The sequence below is a fragment of the Anoplophora glabripennis genome, unplaced genomic scaffold (genome assembly GCF_000390285.2).
Source record: "Anoplophora glabripennis isolate ALB-LARVAE unplaced genomic scaffold, Agla_2.0 scaffold82, whole genome shotgun sequence".
Classification (NCBI taxonomy): domain Eukaryota; kingdom Metazoa; phylum Arthropoda; class Insecta; order Coleoptera; family Cerambycidae; genus Anoplophora; species Anoplophora glabripennis.
In genome coordinates this window covers 626,734-649,851 of record NW_019416227.1, presented here as the reverse complement: position 1 = coordinate 649,851, position 23,118 = coordinate 626,734, and the positions used below count along the sequence as shown (strand labels likewise).

Genomic DNA, 23,118 nt, shown 5'->3' with positions numbered 1-23,118 from the left:
AAATTTTTATATCCTTATAGTTTCCGAGAAAAAAATTATTGAGGTTGTAGTATTTAAAAACCGTCGTTGGGCATTCGCTTTGTATGCTGTACCCAATTCGCTCTCTTTCTACATAGCCCCGGGCGATTCCGAATACTGAAATCCGATTTCGGTATGTATTTACATTTTTGCGATAGTGTTTACATTAGTTTTTCAAGTGCCAAAAATGGCTTACGTGTATAGCAACTAGGAGTTGATGAATATCGTTTTAATTTATGGTGAAACGACACAACATTTGTGTTAGTTCGTAGAAACTGGGTACGACGGGCACAAATGTGTTTACACGTCGATGGACAAAATTTTGAACAGTAATATAAGGTATGTCAAATTATTATATTAATTAAAACCACATTTTTTTAAATTTTATTTTTATTGAAGGAAAAAGTCAACAAAAAATTCCATCTATGAATCTTTTACTACTGCTTCTTCTCCAGCTCCCTGTTCTTCGTTAGTTTCCTCGACCTTTTGCTCCTTCGACACCTTATCCCATCTCTCGAAACAAACCACCAACTCGCAGTGCTTCGTGTAGGGAAACATATCCACGGGCACCGCTTTCACGGGTACGAAAGGTTCACCGTGTACTGTTTTCGACTCGGGTCTGCCCAGGTCCACGAAATTTTTTAAAGCTAATGCCGGGTTGCAAGCGATATATATCACCTTGCTGATCTTGGATATCTTTCTAATTTGAAGGATCGCTTTTTGATCTAAAGAAAGTGCCGTTATAATCGTAAAAGGTGTTTTATAAAGAATCCACTTACGCAAGCCAGCTCTTGGCGGGTCCACGATAGCCACGACTTCATTGTTTGTGGCCTTGAAGCAGACGGAACCTAAAATTTCTTCTGCTTTTCCAGTGAAGAATTCAGCGTTGACTATGTCGTTGATCGTAGCGTTCTCTTTGGCGTCAACGATTGCTTGAGGTACTACCTCCAATCCAAGAACTTGAGTGCATTGCTAAAAAAACAGTTACAACGACAGCAAACAGCATTTCTATTTCTACGTTTAACTCTGAGATCAAATTTGTAGTGTAATTTTTTTTCTTTTTTTGTTATCAGAGGCAACTCACCTTGGCAAAGCACAATCCGATAGTCCCAGTTCCGCAACACACATCTAAAATGGTAGAATTACCAGTAGGTGCGGCCAATTCTATGGCTGTGTTGTATAAAGCCTCGGCTCCCTTCGTATTTATCTGAAAGAAAGCCTCCGGCGATATTCTAAATTTCAAACCCAAGATCGTTTCGTAAATGTGAGTATCGCCCCACAGATGTTCTGCTGGTATAAAGTCGTTGTTATGATTCCTGTACAAATTGTATTTTTTTAATAATATAAACAACAATTATTGTTCAGCTTACTTTTTGACTAATTTCTGATAGTACAGAGAAGTAACGTTAGCTTTCTTCCCGTCTCCCACTGAAAAGAAATCAACCAGGCTCTTTTTAAAACCCGTTACTTCATCATCGTTTAAATTTTGAGGATGAATACCGACGACTAGCATTAATTGACCCGAAGCTGAACGGGCCATAAGTTGTCTAAAGTGTCCTGTTTGGAATTCGGGACTGAACACTTTTAAATTGGAGGCCCTCACATAGTCTTGAAAAACCTTAAAAAATGTTATAAATAGAATTGAAGACACCCAAATGTCTAGTAAACGGCTAATATCATTCATCGGCACAACATAGACCTGTTTCAAACTCCAATTTTAGCTGTGGATCCACCGGCACATTTTGGATGTTGTATCTTAACTGTCACTGATCTTCAATGCCTGCTGGCACAAAACTTTGCGCCTACTGGCAAAAGAGACGTACTAATCTGTGGATACTATGTGAGCACCTCTTGTTTTAGTACAAAGTGAAGTATTTTTTTACTTAAAAAATGAGAAATATAAATTCCGCCAATATTATCGGTTAAAAAATAAGACGTGCTTTATTATCTACAGATTGGTAGTCACTTTTGTTAGTAGGTACAAAGTAAGTTTTGCGCCAGTCCAGTAGGCATTGACCAGCAATGAGTTATGACAAACTTTGTAGGTTATATCTCACCCACTTGTCACAAAATTCTTTAAAACTTGAGAATAATCACCTTCACTGCGATTTTCATGGAATCTGGAATGTGCAATAAGTCCTCGACTGGTGCTACTCCCGTCGTACCATTTACGTAACTCCCTATTCTAAACCCAACAGTAGGCAGATTGGTTTCTTCATCAATTCCTACCGAAAATTCACATTTATTTCGATACCTATAAAAGAAATGCCTTTTTCAAGAAAAGTTGAAATATTGTTTATCACGACCTACACACCCGTCAATTTCTTTCACAAATCTTATGTCCCGTAAATTGCAAGGTAATCCGTTATACGCAGACCTTTGTTTATCTATCCATTTTCTCAATTCAGGATTATGGTGCACTAAGTCACTCCCTAATCTTTTTAACACCGTTTTAATATCTTCTTGTTTCAGTCGTAGCTAAAATTTAAATACAGACAGTGTTCCCCAAATATATTATTTAATATGTACCTGTTCGTTATATTCTACGTTCCAATATGGAGTTGTTGAAGATTTCAATTTGTCCTTTGATGCTACATCTGTTTTTGATTTTTTGTTTACTCCACTGTCCTCTGCTTCTTCCTTCCTTTTCTTAACTAACGGATCAGGTGCTGGTTTCGCTTTCTGGAATTAAATTTATTGAAGTTCATTTCACAGATTGTGTGTAAAATCTTACTATCACTTCCAATAATTTTCCTTTCCACTTGTAATTGGACAGTGCCTTCAAGGCATTATCTCTGTCTTCGTTATTTCTAAAGCAAACAAAAGCGTAGGGGCTATTTCGTTTTACGGTTTTTATTTTGTTGGAATTGAGTTTTAATTTCTGGTTCAACAATTTTCGAAATTCCTAAAACAAATCATTTAATAAATGAACTGTATCAAAACGTAAACCACTGCATACATTGATTCCATAAAATTTTGGTAAATTTTTCACTTCTATTTTAAAATTTTCAGAAGAAAATTGTCGATCGAGATAAGCATAGGGGTTTTCTTCGGTTGAGGTTTCCTCGGAGTTTATATTTTCAGGGTGCATTTCTTGGTCGTCCATCGTATTCATGATCTAAAAATACATTAAATACCACTACAATGCAGAAAGACATACACAATACAAATATTTTGTTTAGGTTATGTATGATAGTTAATTGTTACCATAGACTTTATAAAGTACTGGACTACCAAGCTGTCATTTTGCCTATATAAACGGCAATCGCACAGACGTGTGCGAGAGAGGTAGACCTAGTGCGGGCTTATACTTCGTTCACAGAACTTCGGCTGTAGCGCGCTACATTTAATTCTATACTCGATTCCTTACCCATTTTTTCTGTTTAGCCGTATTCCCGTTTGAAAAGTCAAAGACATTTTATTTTATTTAAAAAATATTCATAGCTACAATTTGCCAGATAGTTTTTATAATGCCTTCTTTATGTATTTCTCCATTTATTTTCCTCATATCGTCAGCTCGATCAATTAAAATTACCACAAGCTCTTCTGAAAACTATATCGAAGCTTTCTTTTAGAACATATTATTTAAAGAAAAGTTTGGCTGAAGCATGTTATAAGCACAACTCAGCTGAAACTGTTTATTTATATGTACATATTTAGTTTGACGATTAAAAATAATTTGAAGAGTGACATTTAAGCATAGATTTAATAGTATATGCATTTAAGGGGGCAAAATTTTGACGTTAAAATGACATTTTATTTTGAGGATGGGGGAAATACAAACTTGTTATCATCAGAGGCAACTCTACTTGTTCATTTTTTTCAGAAAAATACGAAAAGTATATACATGTTGATACCATCATAACCTCTTTTCTATGAAAATTTATTTTTTCTCCACTTAAACGTCCCTTTACGCAATTGATCGCTGAACACGATTGCACCATATTTTAACAAATATTTCACATACACTAAATCACACACAAAAATTTAAGAAATCTTTTCCATGACTTTTACTCCTGGGTAGGTGTTTTTGTATCGGTATACCCGTGTAAAATGATTTGTTTTACCGGTATTTGCCTGCACTAGCTTCATCTGCCTTGCACACATCAACACGATTGACCTCTCTTTCTAGGGCCCGTCTATAGTTTACTAGGTCTATGGTTGATACGAAAACATAACCTTTCAAATGTTCTTCCACGTGCCTCTACTTCTTCTTCTGATCATCGCTTAATTTGTAGGTAGTCTGAAAATAATCCAAAAGACGAAAAATTCGTAAAACTATCTAACTTCATTTTAATGCCGATTAGACAGTCAGAGAAATTGACTTTTCTCAATTTTCTTAATAATTCGTAAACAGAATAAAGAAAATAGTGTAGTGAGTCATGGAAGAAAATTCATCAGCAGTGGAGTGTCTCATACTTTTCTACATAAACATGAAACAAGTACTAAAAACTAAGCAGTTGGTTGAAAGAGTTTTCATAGACCAAATGATAAAGCAATGCAGGGAAGCTGGGTTCAAGGACTACAGTGACGAGGAAATTAAAAATACTTGGAAGAATTTAGTGTCGAAATATCTGAATTTGAAGACTAAAGGTACAGGTGAAGAGAAAGAGAGTTGGAAATATTATGAAATTCTCGACAGTTGCTATGAGCAATCAGATTTTCACTGCGGAGTATACCCTAAATTTTCGGAGGAAATGGTGTGGTTCCTGATAGAGTGCTTTTTGAAACGGAAAGCTCTTAAAAAGACCCAGAAGCAAAGTAGCATAGTAAGCGAAATTCACAAAGAATTTTTACATTATGGTTACTTATACATAACCAAACAGGATATTGAAAACAAATGGAGGGGTTTAAATTTGAAGTATGAGAAGTTGAAAAATGACCCCGAAAGCTTAAAGAAGTGGCCATATCTACAGGCTCTGTTAGGATATCACGATGAAGAAGGAAGACATATTGTGAATATGACATTTACCAGAGAATTAACGGAGATCCTTATAGAACGTTTTACTGAGAAAAAAATTACCTGCGTGATACACGGCTATGACAGTGACCAAGTTTTAAGCGAAATTCAATCCGAATTCAAGGACTTGGGATTTTATTTCACTAAAGACAGCATAAAAGAGAAGTGGAGAACTCTCATGAACGTATACAAATTCTTGGTAGTTAGAGGAAAGAGCGACACTTCTTGGATTTATTTCGATGCGATGAAAAATCACTTCAGGAATGATTTCTTATTCCCTTGGGGTAGGATGAATAAAAAAATTCATGATCAAAGTGACGGTAAAGTCAGACGTTTTAGACAAAGATCCAAATCAGCAGGCCCGGAAATTTTTAAAAACAAATCGGTTGAACCAAATCTAGTGGTACAACTAGAAAAAGTTTCACTGTACTATAAGTCGAAAGCAAATGATGACGAAAGGATGAGTTTGGGCAAAAAAAAGACGAAAAGGTCTAGTGAAGAACGTAGAAGGAGTAAATCACGTAAAAAATTAAAAGTTCAAGGAAATCAACAAGCAGAACAAGTGATGAAAAAACAAGAAAGCAAAGATCAATCGAGTGAAATTTTAGTGGCAAAAACTGAACCATCCCCTAGTTCACATTTAAAGTTGTCTTTTGATGTAAATCAAGAAAAAAGGGACAGCACGGACTTGAGCAGCCCTACAAGCAAAGTCCATATAATAAATATAGACCACTCCGATATCGATAGAAGCAGTGGGAACCTAACAATCAACTTACCATCGATTACAAAACAATTTTCTGATAATGAATTCTTACCACTCAAAAAGAGGTTACGAGTGGAAGGCGACAACATCGAGAAATACTCTGCAAATTCGAATGAAATTAGAAACGGTTTCCTCGGATTCCCCCCAACAAAAAGTAGTACTCAAACGCTGCTAACAGATCCTAGTGAAGATAAACGTCTCACTGAAGGGGAAATGCTGGAAATAATGGAGCGAATTAATAAAGAAAGTAGCAAATCGGACAATGAGGTATCCACCAATTTCCGCGGACCCGAAGAACTTAACAATTACCAGAATATGTACGGCGGGCTGGGCCAACAATGCCTCATCGTACCTAAAGAAGAGAGGCAAGAAGACAATATGTCATTACAGAGTTACAGTGCTCCGAGCGCAGTGACGCAGCCACCTGTGCTATTACTCGTGATAAAAGTAGACGGTAGCAATAATCTTTTAAAGGAAAGTGTACCAAGCGAGGTTAATTTAAAAACTGACGGGAATAGCAACTTGACCAGCCCAAGCACAAATAACAAGGAAGCTGAAAAGAGGACGAATATAAATGATAAACAGCCTACACTTCCCCAGACGTCCAAGGACTTTTTTAAACCAATTAGCCCTAAAAATAAAACGATTATTCTTAGTAAAAAGAAAAACTTAGTACCTTTGGAAGTGAATTGTCCTGAGACTGACGATGTACATAATAATAGTAGTGAAACAGCATCGGTTTCTATTAACAGTGCCAGTTCTTGTAATTCCGAGATGATTCTAACAGAAAACGAAGAAGCTACAGAAGTTAACACCAATTTAAATAAAGACGTACTGATCGAAACTAATGAACTCAACGATATATGTACTGTGGGTGAAAATATAACAGTATATACAACCGAAGCAAATGAAAATAGTGATGTGGACATTAAAAATAAGCCGTTTCATACACAGACAACACCTGAAGAGGTTATATTTCGTAGGCCTTCAACTATTGGGAAGAAAACCGAGGCCCTGACTAAACCGAAGGTATTAGAAAAGCCTCCAGAAAGTAACACTCTACCACACATGGTGAAACCCCCAATGAATACTAGTAAGGTGAGGCTGCCCGTAAGGTCGGGGGGGAAGCTGAAAGAAATTTTTATCTCGCCCCGCGAGTTAAACAAGATAGCTAAACTAAAGCCCGAAAACTTTAGAGCTAAAAATATTTTAAGGAAAGTAAATGTTACGAAAACCACACCCGAGGGAAGTGATGCGGTGAAAAAGGTACCTGAGGGATTTAAGTATGTGTCACAAGTGATCAAACCGGCAAACAGCACGGTCAATAGTGACAATGTAGCGAGTAAGTCCACAGACGTCAATGTTGCAGTACCACCACAACCGTTTAACCTTGATTCTAAATTACTGGGAGTAAATGTAAAAAGCGAGGAATTCGACAATGAAAGTGTCATGTCTGAGGCGATAGGGGATGACGATGGTTTGAAAGACAATTTGTTAGCCACCGTTATAGATTTCCAGGAACAGAACAATCAGGAATTTATCGAGATAAAAAATTTAATGAAACAAAACAATTTATTGCAGCGGGAAACAAACAGACTCTTGCGTCTTATGCTAGAAAAGCAATAGTTATATTTGTACAGTGTATTATAAAACTGAAAATATCTTGTTGTATCAGGTTCAGTGTAATGATAAAAAGTGTAAATATGTACAATATTTGATGAGATAGAATTCCAAGAAAGAGTCAGCCAACACAGTTCTGTTGTCTCCACTGTAGCAGTTTCAATGTCTTTCTACCTGGGGTGTCGAATGTGGTTTATTCCAAGAAAGGGGCGCAAAGGTTTCCTTGGAATTCTATCTTAACAAATATCGTACGGTCTGTACTGATGTGATGAATCTGAAGTCGTGTGATCTACCAGAAATATGAGTAATCGTATTTAAATTAATCTTGATGCAAGAGTAATTTTTTATCTATGTGTTCTAGAAAGTTATTGGTAAATAATTAAATTTGTCATAATTTTTTTTTTGTATAGTGACATAATAGTAAACTATAGCTAAGCTTATGAGGTAGATTTTATAAAGTTAAATTATCCTGATTATTGATATAAGTTTTTTATGTAAATATATTTATTTTGAGAATGACATTTTTTATTTAACTGTAGACAGTAAACATTTTAATTTTTAGAATATATCTTTAATTTAAATCAACAAAATAGTTTATTTGGTCCTATTTGTTCCGTATATGGTCATACTACTGTAAACTGGCATTGGTACCACAATATAAAATTGTTTTCTTCAGTTTAGTAAAATTAAATATATAAGTGAAAAGTAGATATTATAGTTTTTCTGGATATTTTATAGTTAGGTAAATCCTACACCATAGTTGCAGCTTTGGATTCTTGTCTTGACTGTGTTTTCAACCCACAGGAACATCTTTGTGCACCACGATTACAAATTGATTTAAAAAAATAACCAAAAGTCTTGTGGAATATTTAAAATTAACCAATCGTAACTAGTTTCAAATTATCAAGCTTGAATTAGATAAGTTAAGGTTAAGTTGTTTTCTGTGATTACTCATATTCATATTGACTAAGCTAGAGAGTATTACTGTGAGAACGCACGATTTTTAATTTTGTTTATTAAAACTTACATCAGCGCACCTTACTACGCGTTCCTGTACTAAAGCACCGACCTGTCAAAAGTAGAAAAGTGAGCATTCTCTGTATAAAACTTAGGGTTTCGTGTTTAGGTTAGGTTTAAGTTTATGATTGGAAATTGGAGGAAAATATCAGTTGAGAAGTTTAGTTAGGTAATCACAGACTATATTAGGTAATTATTAACTATTTAACTAAAAATTTTTAAAGCAAATACTTTTAGAAATTGACGAAGAACCTTTATTTGTAAATGTTATGTCTTATCTTTTAAAATTTGATCACAAACACATTTGTTTGAATTAAGATTATCAGCTCTATTAAAGGCAAAATCAAATTTTGCGATTACGCCTTTGTAGCGGTAAGTACATTTCAGACTGACTATGTATACTTTTAAAACTGGGTAACGTAAAGGGCCCATTATAAGGGGAGTGTTTTACGTTTATAGAGAATAGGAATCCATGTTCTCATTGCTAAAAAAGGAAATATTTTCAGGTAAAGCTATGGCATCCTCTAAAGACCTTGACATGGAAATAATCGATGATTATAACGCAGTACGATTATTAATAAATATGTATCTAATTAAAAAAATAAAGAGTAGAAGCAGACCCGTAAATCTAGAAAGATTTCTTGACAACGTTCGCAAGGAATTCAAAAACAGGGACTACAATTACCCTCGAAAGAGAATACTGTATACCTGGAAACACCTCTTAGATAATTATCAGTATTACAAGGAAAAGTACACAGATGAGGAAGCCAAAGCAGAATGGACTTATTTCAGTTTAATGGATAATTGTTTTGATGACTTTAAGCAACCTACCTCTGAAAAATTCAAAGAATCCAGATGGATGTTCTTCTTGATCGAATCCTTAAGTAGATACAAAACGATAATCTTAAAACAAGGACTCACCATGGACGTATTGGAAGAGGTAGAAGATGACTTTCAAAGAGCACAGAATTACGGCATCACTCAGAAAGATATATATAATCAGTGGGTATCTCTGAAAAGGTTTTACAGACAAAATCAAAAGACTGGGTACTATAAGTCGCTTGCGAAAAACCATGCGTACTTTGCAGCATTGAAAGCATTCTTTGAACCAGAAGAATCGGTTGATCGTTCAGAGGAATTTAATCCAGCAGCAAATGTAAGCGAAAACGAACTTGCTTGTGCTATAGAATCCGTTATGGAACAGATTACAGAAACGAAAAAACGGAAGATTGACTCTGAAGTTCCATCCAAATTACATATCGATGTGTTGCCTAAAGAAACTGCAACAGACAGCGTGCTTGGCGGTACTACTGTACCGTTCACTATTGTAATGCATGACATTTTGTTACAGTGTTTTAAAAGGCATAAAACAAAAATACAAAGTCTTAATGGAAGTCTGGACGAAGATATTTTAAACGAGGGTTTAGAGGAGTTCCAGAAACTGGGCTACAATGTCACACGACAAGAGATTTCTAACGAATGGAACGATTTATCCTGCAGATACGAACTGATAAAGAACACAGAACATCCCGAAAAATGGCCGTACTACAGTGATATGAGTTACATTTATAACACGAAGGATGCGATTGAGGAAAGCTTATTTGACGAGCAAGATAATCAAAGTACCATCGGAAGCATAATAGTGGAAAGCGTAAGGAAAAACCATTATCTAAAACGTGAGGATTATGCAGTGCTGACCGAGAGGTTGTTGAATATTTATGAGTCGAATAGTAAGGAGTTTTTGGAAATAAAGGACATTCTGGTTGAAAGAAATTTACTTAGAGAAGAGACAAATTATTTATTAAGTATGTTTGTTGGAAAAAAGTCCAGGACAAAAAATTTACCTGAATAGAAGTAAAAAACTGTTCACTTATGTTAAGAATATTTAAACCTAGGTTATTTTACGTGTGTATAGTTGTAAATGTTTCTTGAATAAAAGTATATTTCCACAATTCTGCAACAATTTTTTTTATTTTAGATTATTAATAAAATAAACTATGTAATATGTAACCTATAAACAAAGTAGGTGTCATATTTTAAATGTCATTAATACTCAATGCCTACTGGCCTAGTGACGCTGACACTAATCTAGCTACAGGATTTCAATATGATCTACAAATAATTCGTCCTACTTAAAATGAAAAATCAACAACAAGAAAAATAGGTCTAAATGTCCCCGACATAGTTTGAGTATTATTATTGAACATCAGCCGTTACCTTGGAAATGCCCAGGAGTAAAACTTATCGTCTTTGTACAACACGCTCTTTCGTGGAATGGCGATGGCGACATTGAAAAGTCTCCCTGCATTGAAATTTGAATTTGCCACTAAAATTTATTGTTCTTTAGTGTCCTTTTTTTGATTAATATGCAGTGTGGCAGAACTGTAGACGGCAGGGCCATTGGCTTTTAAGTTGCACTGCTATGACGGGGCAGAAAACCAATAACACAAATCTACAATCCAGCAGTTCGAAGAAGGTTTGGTTTGAAAAGTTTTTCTGTTTTTCGACAAATATCAATACCACAAAAAAAAACTTTTGAATGACTGCAGGAGCAAGATGTATACAAAACATTTACTTTACCTTTAGAATCCTGTTTTCTTTCATATCAGTAATGTTAATCAACACGATTATTTCCTTAAACACGTAAGTTGTTGTTTAGAATATAAATTGCCTAAACATCTTTTTTTGGTTATGATTTCAATTTTAGGTTCTGTTATTGATTGTGGACAATTGTAATGTAATGAGAATTTATCAGTACTCGTGGTGGAGCAAATATGGAACTAATTGTAGGGGTTGTGCTCTGATTTAGCTGAAATACATGCATTGCATACACATGCATTTTTGGATTGATAAACGCAGCCAAGGATGTGGGTTTAATGTTCGTCGTCAGGTGCCACCGTCGCTCTCTGGTATAAACATTCAGGATTCCTTAAACTTTGTAGAAATATCAGTTTCCTCCATACCTCATTCTCATTAACAGCAGGGGATAACAGTTTTTCAGTACTTGACAGTGTTCTTGTTGGTTTTAAGGGTACGGGCGTAATCAGAGGATCCTGTGTGGTAGTCTCTATCCAGAACCGATGGTCACTCCAGTTCACAGATTCCAGTCCATTGAGAGTGCGACTAACAACCGGCTACGCTACGCTAGGTCACCCGGGTACCACCCCAGGATACATTCACAAGTGCCACCCACCGTACACTACAAGTAAGTAGTCTGATATCGTAGCTCGTGCCTTGCTCTCAATTTCGTAATTATTTATAAGCTTTGGATTTTTTAATTATGTGTATCTTTGCATACGAGTAACTTTCCTAAATGGAAAGTAAACATAATAAACCTATTCCGTTGTTATAGGTGAAAAAACAGGCAATAAAAATTGATAACTTGTAAACATAATAGGTGAAAATTTTATAACTTTTCGTAGGACACATACATCTCTAGAATATACCGTATCTTGTTAAAATATAAAAAAAAATTTGTGCGACGGTCAAGTTACACTTCTGGAATTTCAGTGGGTCCAGCAGTAACATCCGGATGCCTCACATGGGAAGGTCTCTGGAAATGATAGCGCCGGGCCACACCCCGACGGCTCGCAACAACAACTCTCCGAAGTCCAAACTGAAATGCGGAGTGTGGATATTCTTCGCCGTAGTGACATTCTTTTTAGCGGGAGCAAAATATTATTTCCACGGGGTAAGTACAAGCTAGGGAAGTTGTTGTTTGGAGATTTTAATCTTAAATTAAACCTATAATGATACTTTCTCCGTTCTAGATAAACATAGGTGTCGAAGCTTTGGTGTTCTGTTCCCTCTTGGTGATAGTACTTATCATAGGTGGTTTGATTTCGTTATGCGAGGCCATTACGTCGTATTCTCCAACGCACACACCAATAGACGCCCCTAACATGGCTACGCCCGAGCAGGTAAATATACTTTCCACGATTTCAGGTTCTTAACAAAGAAATACTTGATACGGTTTAGAAAACGCCTAACAAAACCTTATATCTTTCCGATAACGCGAGCAGACCTTACTTTTGCAGCAGGAAATCGAGGAGACACACAACCAAGTGCCAACACCGGCCATGCCGCAGAACTCGTCGGAGATGCCGCCTCCCCCCTACCACATAGCCGTCATGTTGTCCCCGACCGCCGACCTGGACGCCATCCAAGTTATAAGGGACTCTCCCCCGCCTTCTTACGAGAAGGCCGTCACTTGATCACCCCGACCTAATCTCCATTGAAGCTAGTCCTAATAACGCTATCTATACTTTCCTAAAGTGTCACTTTTCGATTGTCGGAAGGGTTCCATAATTGTTTACGGTAGTCGCGGACTGAAATTTGATCTCTTAATGATAGACTGCCGAATTCCGATTTGTTTTAAAGGAACAAGCAATATACAAATTTGTTTTCCTTCGCCCCCGCCCCGATTTTTTTATGTTGACACTTTTAGAAACTATTTTAGATTGATGGGATGTAAATTTCTTGTTTTTTTCTGTTTGAATTTTTCGGTTTACGATATTGGTTGTTTTTTTAAAATCGAGCCAGGACACCTACACGGATTTTTTCTTTCTCTACACGCAGTACACCTACAGGTACTCGCTCGGATCGAGGGTGGTGAGGAGACGTGATTTTATATTAAAATCGCGTAAGTTTATCTTTTATATTTCTAAGTGTAAGTCTATATATATACATTCTATACTCTTTACTATATTCCTATATCGACTATAAGTATCATGTTTTGGAATCGTGTGCCATATTTATCACGTCTAAATTTGAATACTCTACTTATTAGGATTTTTACAATCTTTTTATAATGATTTTAATACAGCAATCTCTGCGCGTCTGTGCCGTTTATACAAACTAGTTCTTTAATTTTTGTTTTGTGATAATATTTTAAGGGCAATATATTCGTAGGGTGTACATAATTTTTTGTTTGGAGACAATCAGAATCTCGTTTTTTTAATTACGTGTCGTGCTGTATTTATATTCCACTATTTCGTAACGATAGATATTTTGTATGTATATCAATAAATGATGGTATTACGACCAATTATATTTTTGTATTGATTTATAAGAGCTTCGGTAGTTTAATTTTCGTACAAAATTGTTATTATTTAATGTAATCGCTAAGCATCAAATAAGATTATTCCCCTATTTATATATATTGTGTTATACATGTTGATTAAAGGATAAAAAAAAAGGTTTTTTTATTAATTAATGCTAAAAACTAAACTGGTAAGTAACTTAATGTAATTAATTTTTGCATCGATTTTTTTCGTATTACAATTACACAAATTATTTTTTTTTGAGCCTATTAATAAACTAAAATTATAACGTGTTAAAGTCGACTCTACTGTGTTCAGCAAGTTGTGTACGGAACCACCTCTAAAAAGGCATTTTAATTTTTTGAAAAGTTTCATGGACTTTCTCATGAAGTTATAGAGCTCACAAAAATCTGAAAAACTCGAGTGAATTATAACGGCAATCGAAAACTGCATTGAGTTTTCGAGATTTTCGATTTTATCGTTCCTTTTCAAATTTTTGTTCGGTAGGCAACATACAATACAATGCGGTGTATACTTGGCTGCATAGTTGATTACTTGTATTTTTTTAGAACTTAATAGGAAAAAGGACGTTTATTAATAGAACTCTGAAATATTATAAGTAAATGTATTAAAAATGAACAACACGATCATAAATATATCTTCCTTTATTTATAGAACAGTAATACAATTTATGTATTTACTATTCACAATAAAAAGAAATGGAACAAAACACATGGACGTAGTTAGGGGGGAACAGGGGTGTGCACGGCCCACCCAAGGAAAAAAGATCTAATATTATCGTCCATCGTATCGGCAAATCGATAAGTCGCTGACTGCGTGACCTTTTTTTTAGAACATTCAACATTTTGTGCGAATGTATGTAGACATGTATAATTTTATGTTCTCTGTGATTTTTGTTAAAATTGTTTTAAAGTTGTGTATAGGATTTATACATTGCACTTTTTTATAATAATACCAACTGTTTTACAGTTCAAACTTAAACTGAAAATTGTCATTCCACATTTGTACGAATATATGTAAGCAGTGGTCAAATAAATATCTATCTATATCTTGTCTATGAATCTATCTATGATTTAAATTTTGTGGAATTATTAGTTTAAAAAAAAAAACTCTTTAGAAACGATTTATTTTTAGACTGTATAAGAGAAATCATAAAAAACACGTGTTTCAGTTTAAACACACTCCCTAATTGTCGGGAATTAAACGCATTGAAGCTTTGATTATAAAACAAATACTGTACCTAATAAAAAGTAGCCAAATGTTAGTAGCTGTTAGACAGTCACTTATTTGTGAGTATAAACAAATATGTACCAGCTGTTTCATGCAAAACTCCGGGTAAAAATTCCAGGAAGAATCCGGGGGGCAACTCCGGTGAAAAGTCCGGTAGAAAACTCTGGGGGGAAACTCCGGGGAAAAATTCCAGGGAAAACCTCCGGTGCTTGGTAGCTGACTAAATGTAAGTTGTAAAAGCAAAAATAAGTCAAAAATTGTCCGTTTTTAGAATAAAATAGGATTTTTTTTCTTAGAATCACTGCAATGACTCACAAGCAGTGACTTTTATAATCAAATTTAGTAAATGTTTAATTTTAATCAGACAAATCGCTAAATATAATCTCATCAAAATCGGAAATATTTTATAAAATATGTTTTTTCAAATATCAGCAATAAAAATCCTATGAAGGAATAATCGAAACACAAACCTAAACATCCTCCCGTATAAAGATAGTATAATGGCTATAAAACATTTAAATTTAAATGAATTAGATTTTATGGAATTAATATTTTTTACATTTGACCCTCTTTTCTTTGACCTTATATTGATTATAATCATGGGGGAGCAGGCCCACCCCAGAAAAAAGATCAAATATATTGTCTATCATATCGGCATATCGGTAAGTCGCTAGCTGCGTGATCTTTTTTTTTAGAATGAAATCAAAACATGTACAGGTTTTTGAAATTTGATTTGGCAAGTAGCTGATTGCGAAAGCTTTTTTTTAGAGTCTCCATAGAGTTTGCAGCCCTGGGCCCACCCCAAGCAAAAATTCAAGGTACGTCCATGACAAAACATTTCCCTTATACAAAAAAAGTCGGTTCTTCCTCGATACAACCAATGTGATCGAATTAAAGAAGCGACTTTTCCTTCTGCTCCGTACAACAATATATTCTCCGTAAAACAGTATATTCTCAAAGTTGAGATAAAACCGCCCTTTAAATTTTTGACGATTTCCATGAACTATTATTTATAGTCCATCGTTTTCTCAAATAGTTTTAGAGCTCAAAAATATTCCGGAGATTTATAACAGGCCTGACCAATCCAAAACTGCATTCAGTCCCTCTCTAGCTCCACCTGTTTTCAATATTTTTTATTTTTTTGGTGGTCTATGTTTTTTCCTTCCAGTTCCATTTAAGTTGGACAGGCAACATACAATACACTACTGATGTATACTTGGGTGCATAAAAATTTTAAAAAATTTTCAAATTTTTTTGGAATTTGGTAGGGAAAAGTACATTTATTAACGAGCACAGGACTGTGAGGAATTATAGGTAAATACACTAAAAATGAGTAACACAATTATAAATAAATCTTCCTACTAATTTTTTTGACAATTTTCATCGCCTTTCTCATAAAGTTTTAGATCTCAGAAAAATCTGAAAATATTCCGTTGAATTATAACGTCCCTGACCAAACCAAAACTGCATTCATTTCCTCTCTAGCTCTTCCAATTTTCAAGATTTTAGATATTTTTTTCTTGCATGAAAACTAGACATCTCTGCGTGTTTAGCGACGATGCATACGGAATCGCCTCTAGAAAGGGACTTTAATTCCTTTAATTTTTTGATAATTTTCCTATTAAAAACACATAATTCCAATCAATTATTAGTTTAGTGAAGTAGAACGCTCACTTGTATCGATTGACCAATCAAGCTGCACTGAATAGTTTCAAATTGTTATACCGCCATCTATCGCTTAAAAATTACACTTAGCTGCGGAAGGCTCTCTACCACCACTTATCACCGGTGACCGGTGACATTTGGCATTTGGCATCAATCATATTACGAAAAAGTGACAGTTCGACTGTGATTGTGATTATTTTTGCTTGTGTTATATTTGTTTTTGTATTTGTGCCGTTATTTTATGTAGTATGTGAACTACAGTTAGAAAAGAAAAGATACAATTTTTGTAGTTGTTTCTCGTGCACTTATCAAAACGAATATAAATAAATAATGACAGAGAATTCAAACTATGAAAATGTGAGAAATAAATTAGGCTAATTCTTCAATTAGATTTTTAATTTTGTTCCTATAGGAGGAAATGGGATTTATCAGAATGTATAAATGGTAAGTGGGCCCACTACAAGGTACAAGAAATATTTATATCTTTTTGATTACTCGAATGAAAAATAATCTAATACTTGGTTTTACTTTGCAACAATTAGTAAACATTCCGAAAAAATATTGTATTAAATTACATTTTAATCTGCTTTAAGGATATCATATTTATCATCGCTTATTCAGTTAGTGTCTTCAATTAAATTGATTTAGCATGTGAGCCATTTGGTACTATAATATCATTCATATGGATTAATAATAAGCTTGCACATTAATTATAAAACGCCCACAGCATAACATCACTTGAAATAAGTAATATAAATGCATTAGAAAGATGATAGGGAAAGGAAAATATTATACTATATCTGAAAAATAATATTTTAGGCCAGTACTCAACAAACATTTCCTAGTAGCTCTATTCACTGGTCTAGCGATGGGCTTTACGGTAGCGTACATAGCACTGTCGCCGGAAATGATAGCTTTTACCGATCCACACTCAAGTCGGGAAATGGAATACATGGCGGGGCCAACCGTTGATCCGGGATCTCATTCGGAAAACGAAGAGTTCCACAACATGGAGGACGCTACGGTGGCTAAAAAATTGTATAACGAAGTGAGGGTTCTTTGCTGGATCATGACGGGCCCGAAGAATCACGAGAAAAGGGCAAAACACGTGAAAGCGACCTGGGGGAAGAGGTGTAACATATTGCTGTTTATGAGTTCTAAGGAAGGTAAGTTGAGTTTTCCTTTGTTTACACTATTTGTTAAGTAAGGAGTGTTTTTAAATGTTTAAATTGTTACATAACTCATACAAATAATCAGTTATTGCAAAACGGAGGTGTTAATGGGACATTGGAAGTAAGATATTATGTAACGGTGCGTCTGAATTTAGTTTTAACGTTTGTTTTTTATTTAAATTCTTTAAAAGCAATGCGGTAATTAATATTGCAAACATTATTTAATAAAATACGCTGCGCTCCAATAAAAACAACGAAAGTCGACTATTTTTGAGTTAAAAAAAATTATTTCCGTTTAAAATTCTAGCGAACAGTATTATTACGTTTAAAAAAACTAAAACCTCAACTTACATATGCAAGCTGTGGATTCAAATTTCATGTATTTCACAAAGTAGTGGTATTTTATCCATGAAACAAGGAATGTATTGAAATATTTTTATTCTTTTTTCATATTACACTTTTATTAATAACGCAAATAAACACGGAAACAACCAATCTTATTTTTAGACGACGCGCTGCCTGCTGTTGCCCTCCCAGTGAACGAAGGTAGGAACAACCTCTGGGTGAAGACGAAAGAAGCGTTTAAGTACGTGTACAAGCACTACTACGACAAAGCGGACTGGTTTTTAAAAGCGGACGACGATACGTACGTACAACTTAACGTTTGCCCGAATAAAGCCTAAATACAAAGCAATTTTTAGATATGTGATACTAGAAAACTTACGGTACATGCTGATGCCTTACAAAGCTAGCGAAGCGATATATTTCGGATGTCGTTTCAAGCCTTACGTGAAGCAGGGGTACATGAGCGGCGGGGCCGGTTACGTTTTAAGTAAAGAAGCTCTGAAAAGATTCGTTGAGGTAAGTCATTACATAAAAGTAATAGACGAAATATCTTGTATGTTTTCCTTAGATCGGCCTGACGAATTCTACGGGGTGTTCGAAAAGTAATTCGGGCGCAGAGGATGTGGAGATGGGGAAATGTATGGAAGCCGTTCAGGTGAAAGCTGGCGATTCTCGCGACTCGATGGGTAGAGGGCGATTTTTTCCTTTCGTTCCCGAACATCACCTGATTCCCGGTCACGTGGCCAAAAGTTTCTGGTACTGGCAGTATATTTACTATGAAAGCAAGGAGGTAGGTACGAAAGTACAGGGCCGGCTTCGGGGTATTTGCTGCGTGAGGGTTTAAAGACGTTTGAACAAATTTGTTGTAAATAACAAAAAATTAAAAATATGTTCCAATAAAACTTATAAGAAACATTTTATAGAAATAAAACCAATATTTATAGTAAAAAACTCTGGTATACCAAAAATCTCCGATAAAATTTTCATTTAAAATTCAAAAGGCAACGAGTTCGAAATTATGATTATTCAGTTTAAAATGTGACCTAAAGCACTTAAATCAATAAATAGAATAATTAATTTTTTGTTTTTCATGTCTCATTTAAATTTCTAGATATAATAAATAACATACTTTGTAGTGGAAGTAGAGAATCGGTAATTCCTCTTTCGCGGAGGAAGAATCGTAAAATTAGGAATTTTTGTTAAAAAGAAATCTGCAATATTGTAGTTGTGTTACTTTGTGTATAGATGGCAGTACCAGAAACAGTCTTTTAAGTACATACAAATCTACAACACATTACCAACACAAATATCTCACTATAGACCAGTCAAATTGTCGAAAATGCCTCGTTTTTTTTCCAAAATTTAGTTCAATAAACAAAAATTATTAAAAATGCCGTAATATTGAATGCACTACTTTACCCCAGCTGAATGTTAGGACTCCATTTTCAAAATGGCGTTTAAAGTTTGCAAAAAACACTTGTTTTAAAAAAAATTAAAATGTTTTTGGACAAAAGTTGTAAAACTTTTTATAAGAAAAATTTTGAGCCCAGTCCGATGTCAATTGATAAACAAGTGTATTAGTTATTGCAGAAAAACGGCTAAAATTCGCATTTTTTTAAAAGTTAAACACGCAAAAATACTTTTTTACGAAACTTTCAGAATATATAGTCCTTGGCAAGTAGAATAACTACATTTTTGTAAAATTACAAAATATTTTATAGTTTTTGCAAAAATTGAATTTTTGAAATAAAAAGACATTTTTTTCAAATTTCAATAAATCATACAGTAATGCACTTACGTGACCCATTTTAAGGTTAAAATTTTCTATAAGGGTTGTAGTTTCTTTGCAAATTGTGCGGGTATTCCAAATAATTGAAAATATACGAAAAATTTGCCGCAATTTTGACTTCTTTTTTCGGGTTGAAAAATGTTGATTTTTTTCTTATCGTTGAAATTTAATGGGAATGGCATTATTGCCATTTGAAAACTGACATTTTTGTTGTCCTACGACCAACTAGAGCCAAGAATTTTTTTTTTTTTCAAAAAATTGCTACAACCTATTTATTAATATTATGGTCTGAAATTTACACATGTTGTAGTTGAATATTTTTACTTCAATATAAAAAATAGTCTGCAATGTTTGTCCTTTTTTTACAATAAACGTAATTTTGTTGGGCCCCGTAAAATACTTGCTCTGCTCAACACATTGATGCGCGTGGTGGGGAGAGAAAGATTGTGATTCACTCAGCTGAGTTCATTACGTAGGATCGACAAATACAACAGTCGCGTCACAGTCTTTCTCCCTCCACCACGCGCATCAACGTGTAGAACGGAGCAACCATTTTACGGGGCCCAACATAATTAAGGTTACTGTAAAAAAAGGGGGTCAATCATTGTGGACTGTTTTTTATATTGAATCAACAGTATTCAACTACAAAATGTGTAAATTTCAGACCTTAATACAATATTAATAAATGAGGTCGCGGTGATTTTATTTTAGAGTCGTGAAAAAATGTCAGCTTTCAAATGGCAATAATGCCATTCCGATTAAATTTCAACAATAAGTAAAGATCTACATTTTTCAACCCAAAAAATGAAGTCAAATTCCGATAGCTTATTCGCATATTTCTAATTATTTCGCAATACTCGGATAATTTGTACAGGTAGTTGTACAAGTACAACTATTAAAGAAAATTCTAAGCCCAAGACTGGTCACTTAAGTGCATTAATGTACGATTTTCTGAAACTTGAAAAAAATGTATTTTTTTCTAAAAACTCAAGTTTTACAAAAACTAAAATATTTAGCAATTTTACAAAAATGAACTATCTACTTGCTAAGGACTGCATATTGTGAAAGTTTCATAAAAAAATCTTTTTTTTTGTTTTAAAGAAGTTTTAAAATAATGAGATCTTTAGCCCTTTATTTGCAATAATTAATACATTTGTTTATCAATTCACATTGGGCGTTGCTCAAAATTTTTGTTATAAAATGTTCTACAACTTTTGTCTAAAAGATTTTTTTCTAAAATGTTACATTTTTTTTTAAACAAAAAACTGTTTTTTACAAACTTTGGACGCCATTTTGAAAATGGAGCCCTAACATTCAACTGGAGTAAAGTATAGTTCATTCAATTCTACGGAGTTTTTCCTAATTTTTACGTGTCTTTGTTTACTAAACTAAATTTTAGCACGTAAAAATCTAATTTGATTGGACTACCGTGATGAAATGTAGGCGGGAATTCAATGTCGATTCCAATTTAAATATAATGATAAATTTTAGTTCAAAAAAATGATAATGTAAACAGTGGACAAGAAGTTGGAGTATCTATTTAGTTATTAAATTTTTTTTTAATTATAATGTTGACTTTGACACCTTGTAAAAACTAGGCTGTTAAATAGAAAACGTCATAAGGAAAGCCCCAATATTTTTGCTTGAAATAGTGTGTGATTTTAACAGAATTAGATTCTCTACACGAGACTACTGTTAAATACTATTAAAAAATGATATTGGACTAATACACTTGAGGCCTAAATAAGGCTATAAAATATATTTTAACTAAAAATATTAATTAATAAATCCGTACACTTACCTAAAAATCTTCACTGTTTCACCCCTTCTGCCGGCCCTGCAAAAATAAATTGTTTTTGAAAATTTAAGGCGATATACTCGAACTATACATTGCTCGATTTTATTTCAGGGTATGGATTGTTGCTCCGACAACGCGGTCTCTTTCCATTATGTCAGCCCCAACCAGATGTACGTTTTAGAGTACCTAATATATCATTTAAGGCCGTATGGGATTTCGTTTCATGTTGAAATGCCCCCCGAACTGGCCGATGCTTCTTCGGCTAAGTACGAGACCACCACAATATAACCTTCAAACTTGTCACGTATTAGTTTTTTTTGTGAAATACTGAGATCAGATTTTTAAATGTGCAATGCCGAGCATTTTTGAAACGATTGATTATTTTAATTAATCCAGTTGACTGAATTAAATTCTCAATATAATTTAAGAAAAAATGGAATTTATTATATTAATTGGTACTTTTCAGTTTTTAGTTTTGCGTACTAAACCTTGATGTGAGGAAAATAATATTTTTAGATGTATTGTGCTCAAATATTGTAAGACGAGTATAATTTATTCCCGGTAGGAAGTATTTCCTAGTCGCAGAATATAGGACAAAGCCGGAACAAATATTTTTTTAAATTATGTCCATAAACATGTTTTAATGTTTGAAAATCGTCTCGATTAACTTGTAAAACTGGTTCCGTGATCTTAGAAAATACTAGTTTTCATGACAGCCACTAGTCTACTTGCCAAAACTCAGTTATTTTAGCTGTATGCCTTATTTTTACCAAAAAAAAATCATGCCGTTGGCGTATTATACATACAAAGTATGGAACTTTTAAAAATCTTCACTCAAAGCACCATAGATGGCGTTTAACCACATGTGCAACGCCATCTATTAATCTTCACATAAAATTTGCCGTTACAAACCTGTCTAAGGCATGATTTTTATTTGGTAAGTTATATGTGTTGTTTACGTTGCCATATTTAGAATATAAGTGATATGTTTTAGATTTTATTTATTAAGAACGATTTATAAATATTTTTCTTCACCGTTCTTGTTATGCTCTTCATTGTTCACCGTTCTTGTGGATTCACAGACGGGAACGATTATCGACAAATGGATATGTACGTAGTTACCAGTCTTAGACAAAGGGAACAAGAATAGCAATGGAAAAAGTTTATAAATCGGACGTTCCATGCGGTAGCCAACTAAGTTTTTCCGAAAAATATGTAAATCCTTTTTTTTTGTGGGGAATAGTTGTTTACACATCACAATTTGTATATTTGATATGGAAATGTGTGACTGGAGATATTTTAATTTCTAATTGACGTGGATCTTGAAGATATTAATAATTTTTAAATACGTCAGGTTTGCAGTATTATTTTGGATTTTTAAGGATCAAAGAACTTAAATGAAATTATGGACATAGTTAAAGTTGAATGAATCATGATTTGAACATATCATCCCTTTCAGATAATTTTCGTAGACTGACCGTTGAGAATCTTCCGTAAACTTGCGAAAATATCATTTTCATCCACACCGCACACATTCGATACAAATATATTGCACAAACTCTACTAGTATACTCATTGCCAGTGTAAATAGACTTTTAAAGTGTTTACGATTCTCGTAGTAGGGTGTTGCGTGAATATATGATCTGAAAATAAAGCTAGTCATATAAAGAGAAATAAA

At 34.2% G+C, this 23,118-nt stretch overlaps 4 protein-coding genes across 5 annotated transcripts; 3 read left to right on the top strand and 1 right to left on the bottom strand.

Moving 5' to 3' along the window:
- Positions 1 to 396: 396 nt before the first annotated feature.
- On the bottom strand, positions 397 to 3,211 carry LOC108903482 (tRNA (uracil-5-)-methyltransferase homolog A). Its single transcript, XM_018705687.1, has 9 exons — positions 2,978 to 3,211; positions 2,753 to 2,923; positions 2,548 to 2,700; positions 2,333 to 2,496; positions 2,116 to 2,272; positions 1,389 to 1,636; positions 1,103 to 1,334; positions 798 to 990; positions 397 to 743 (listed from the first exon to the last, which is right to left on the bottom strand). The coding sequence occupies exons 1-9, from the start codon at positions 3,131 to 3,133 to the stop codon at positions 442 to 444; spliced, it is 1,776 nt and encodes a 591-aa protein (XP_018561203.1). The 5' UTR covers positions 3,134 to 3,211; the 3' UTR covers positions 397 to 441.
- Positions 3,212 to 8,574: 5,363 nt separating this feature from the next.
- Positions 8,575 to 10,330, top strand: LOC108903427. The gene is made up of 2 exons (XM_018705599.1): positions 8,575 to 8,750; positions 8,885 to 10,330. Exon 2 carries the CDS (start codon positions 8,893 to 8,895, stop codon positions 10,228 to 10,230), a length of 1,338 nt encoding a protein of 445 aa, XP_018561115.1. The 5' UTR covers positions 8,575 to 8,750; positions 8,885 to 8,892; the 3' UTR covers positions 10,231 to 10,330.
- Positions 10,331 to 10,817: 487 nt separating this feature from the next.
- On the top strand, positions 10,818 to 13,557 carry LOC108903494. Of its 2 annotated transcripts, none has more exons than XM_018705707.1 (6): positions 10,818 to 11,021; positions 11,086 to 11,287; positions 11,409 to 11,583; positions 11,889 to 12,069; positions 12,149 to 12,298; positions 12,416 to 13,557. In XM_018705707.1, the coding sequence occupies exons 2-6, from the start codon at positions 11,197 to 11,199 to the stop codon at positions 12,590 to 12,592; spliced, it is 774 nt and encodes a 257-aa protein (XP_018561223.1). In that variant the 5' UTR covers positions 10,818 to 11,021; positions 11,086 to 11,196; the 3' UTR covers positions 12,593 to 13,557. The 2 variants fall into 2 exon arrangements, with proteins under 2 accessions (XP_018561223.1, XP_018561222.1); XM_018705706.1 differs by having other exon boundaries at positions 12,401 to 13,557.
- A 2,913-nt stretch (positions 13,558 to 16,470) lies between these two features.
- LOC108903493 (glycoprotein-N-acetylgalactosamine 3-beta-galactosyltransferase 1-like) lies at positions 16,471 to 23,118 on the top strand. Its single transcript, XM_018705705.1, has 6 exons — positions 16,471 to 16,780; positions 17,156 to 17,502; positions 18,016 to 18,154; positions 18,210 to 18,369; positions 18,422 to 18,643; positions 21,552 to 23,118. Exons 1-6 carry the CDS (start codon positions 16,755 to 16,757, stop codon positions 21,726 to 21,728), a joined length of 1,071 nt encoding a protein of 356 aa, XP_018561221.1. The 5' UTR covers positions 16,471 to 16,754; the 3' UTR covers positions 21,729 to 23,118.

Coding starts and splice junctions, on each gene's coding strand:
- LOC108903427 (XM_018705599.1), top strand. CDS start 8,893: ATGGCATCCTCTAAAGACCTTGACATGGAAATAATCGATGATTATAAC.
- LOC108903493 (XM_018705705.1), top strand. CDS start 16,755: ATGGGATTTATCAGAATGTATAAATG. Junction 18,370..18,421: donor CTCTGAAAAGATTCGTTGAG/GTAAGTCATTAC, acceptor TGTTTTCCTTAG/ATCGGCCTGACGAATTCTAC. Junction 18,644..21,551: donor TTTACTATGAAAGCAAGGAG/GTAGGTACGAAA, acceptor ATTTTATTTCAG/GGTATGGATTGTTGCTCCGA.
- LOC108903494 (XM_018705706.1), top strand. CDS start 11,197: ATGCATTGCATACACATGCATTTTTGGATTGATAAACGCAGCCAAGGA. Junction 11,584..11,888: donor CCACCCACCGTACACTACAA/GTAAGTAGTCTG, acceptor CTGGAATTTCAG/TGGGTCCAGCAGTAACATCC. Junction 12,299..12,400: donor ACATGGCTACGCCCGAGCAG/GTAAATATACTT, acceptor TAACGCGAGCAG/ACCTTACTTTTGCAGCAGGA.
- LOC108903482 (XM_018705687.1), bottom strand. CDS start 3,133: ATGAATACGATGGACGACCAAGAAATGCACCCTGAAAATATAAACTCC. Junction 2,924..2,977: donor CAAAATTTTATGGAATCAAT/GTATGCAGTGGT, acceptor GATTTGTTTTAG/GAATTTCGAAAATTGTTGAA. Junction 1,637..2,115: donor CCATGAAAATCGCAGTGAAG/GTGATTATTCTC, acceptor ACATTTTTTAAG/GTTTTTCAAGACTATGTGAG.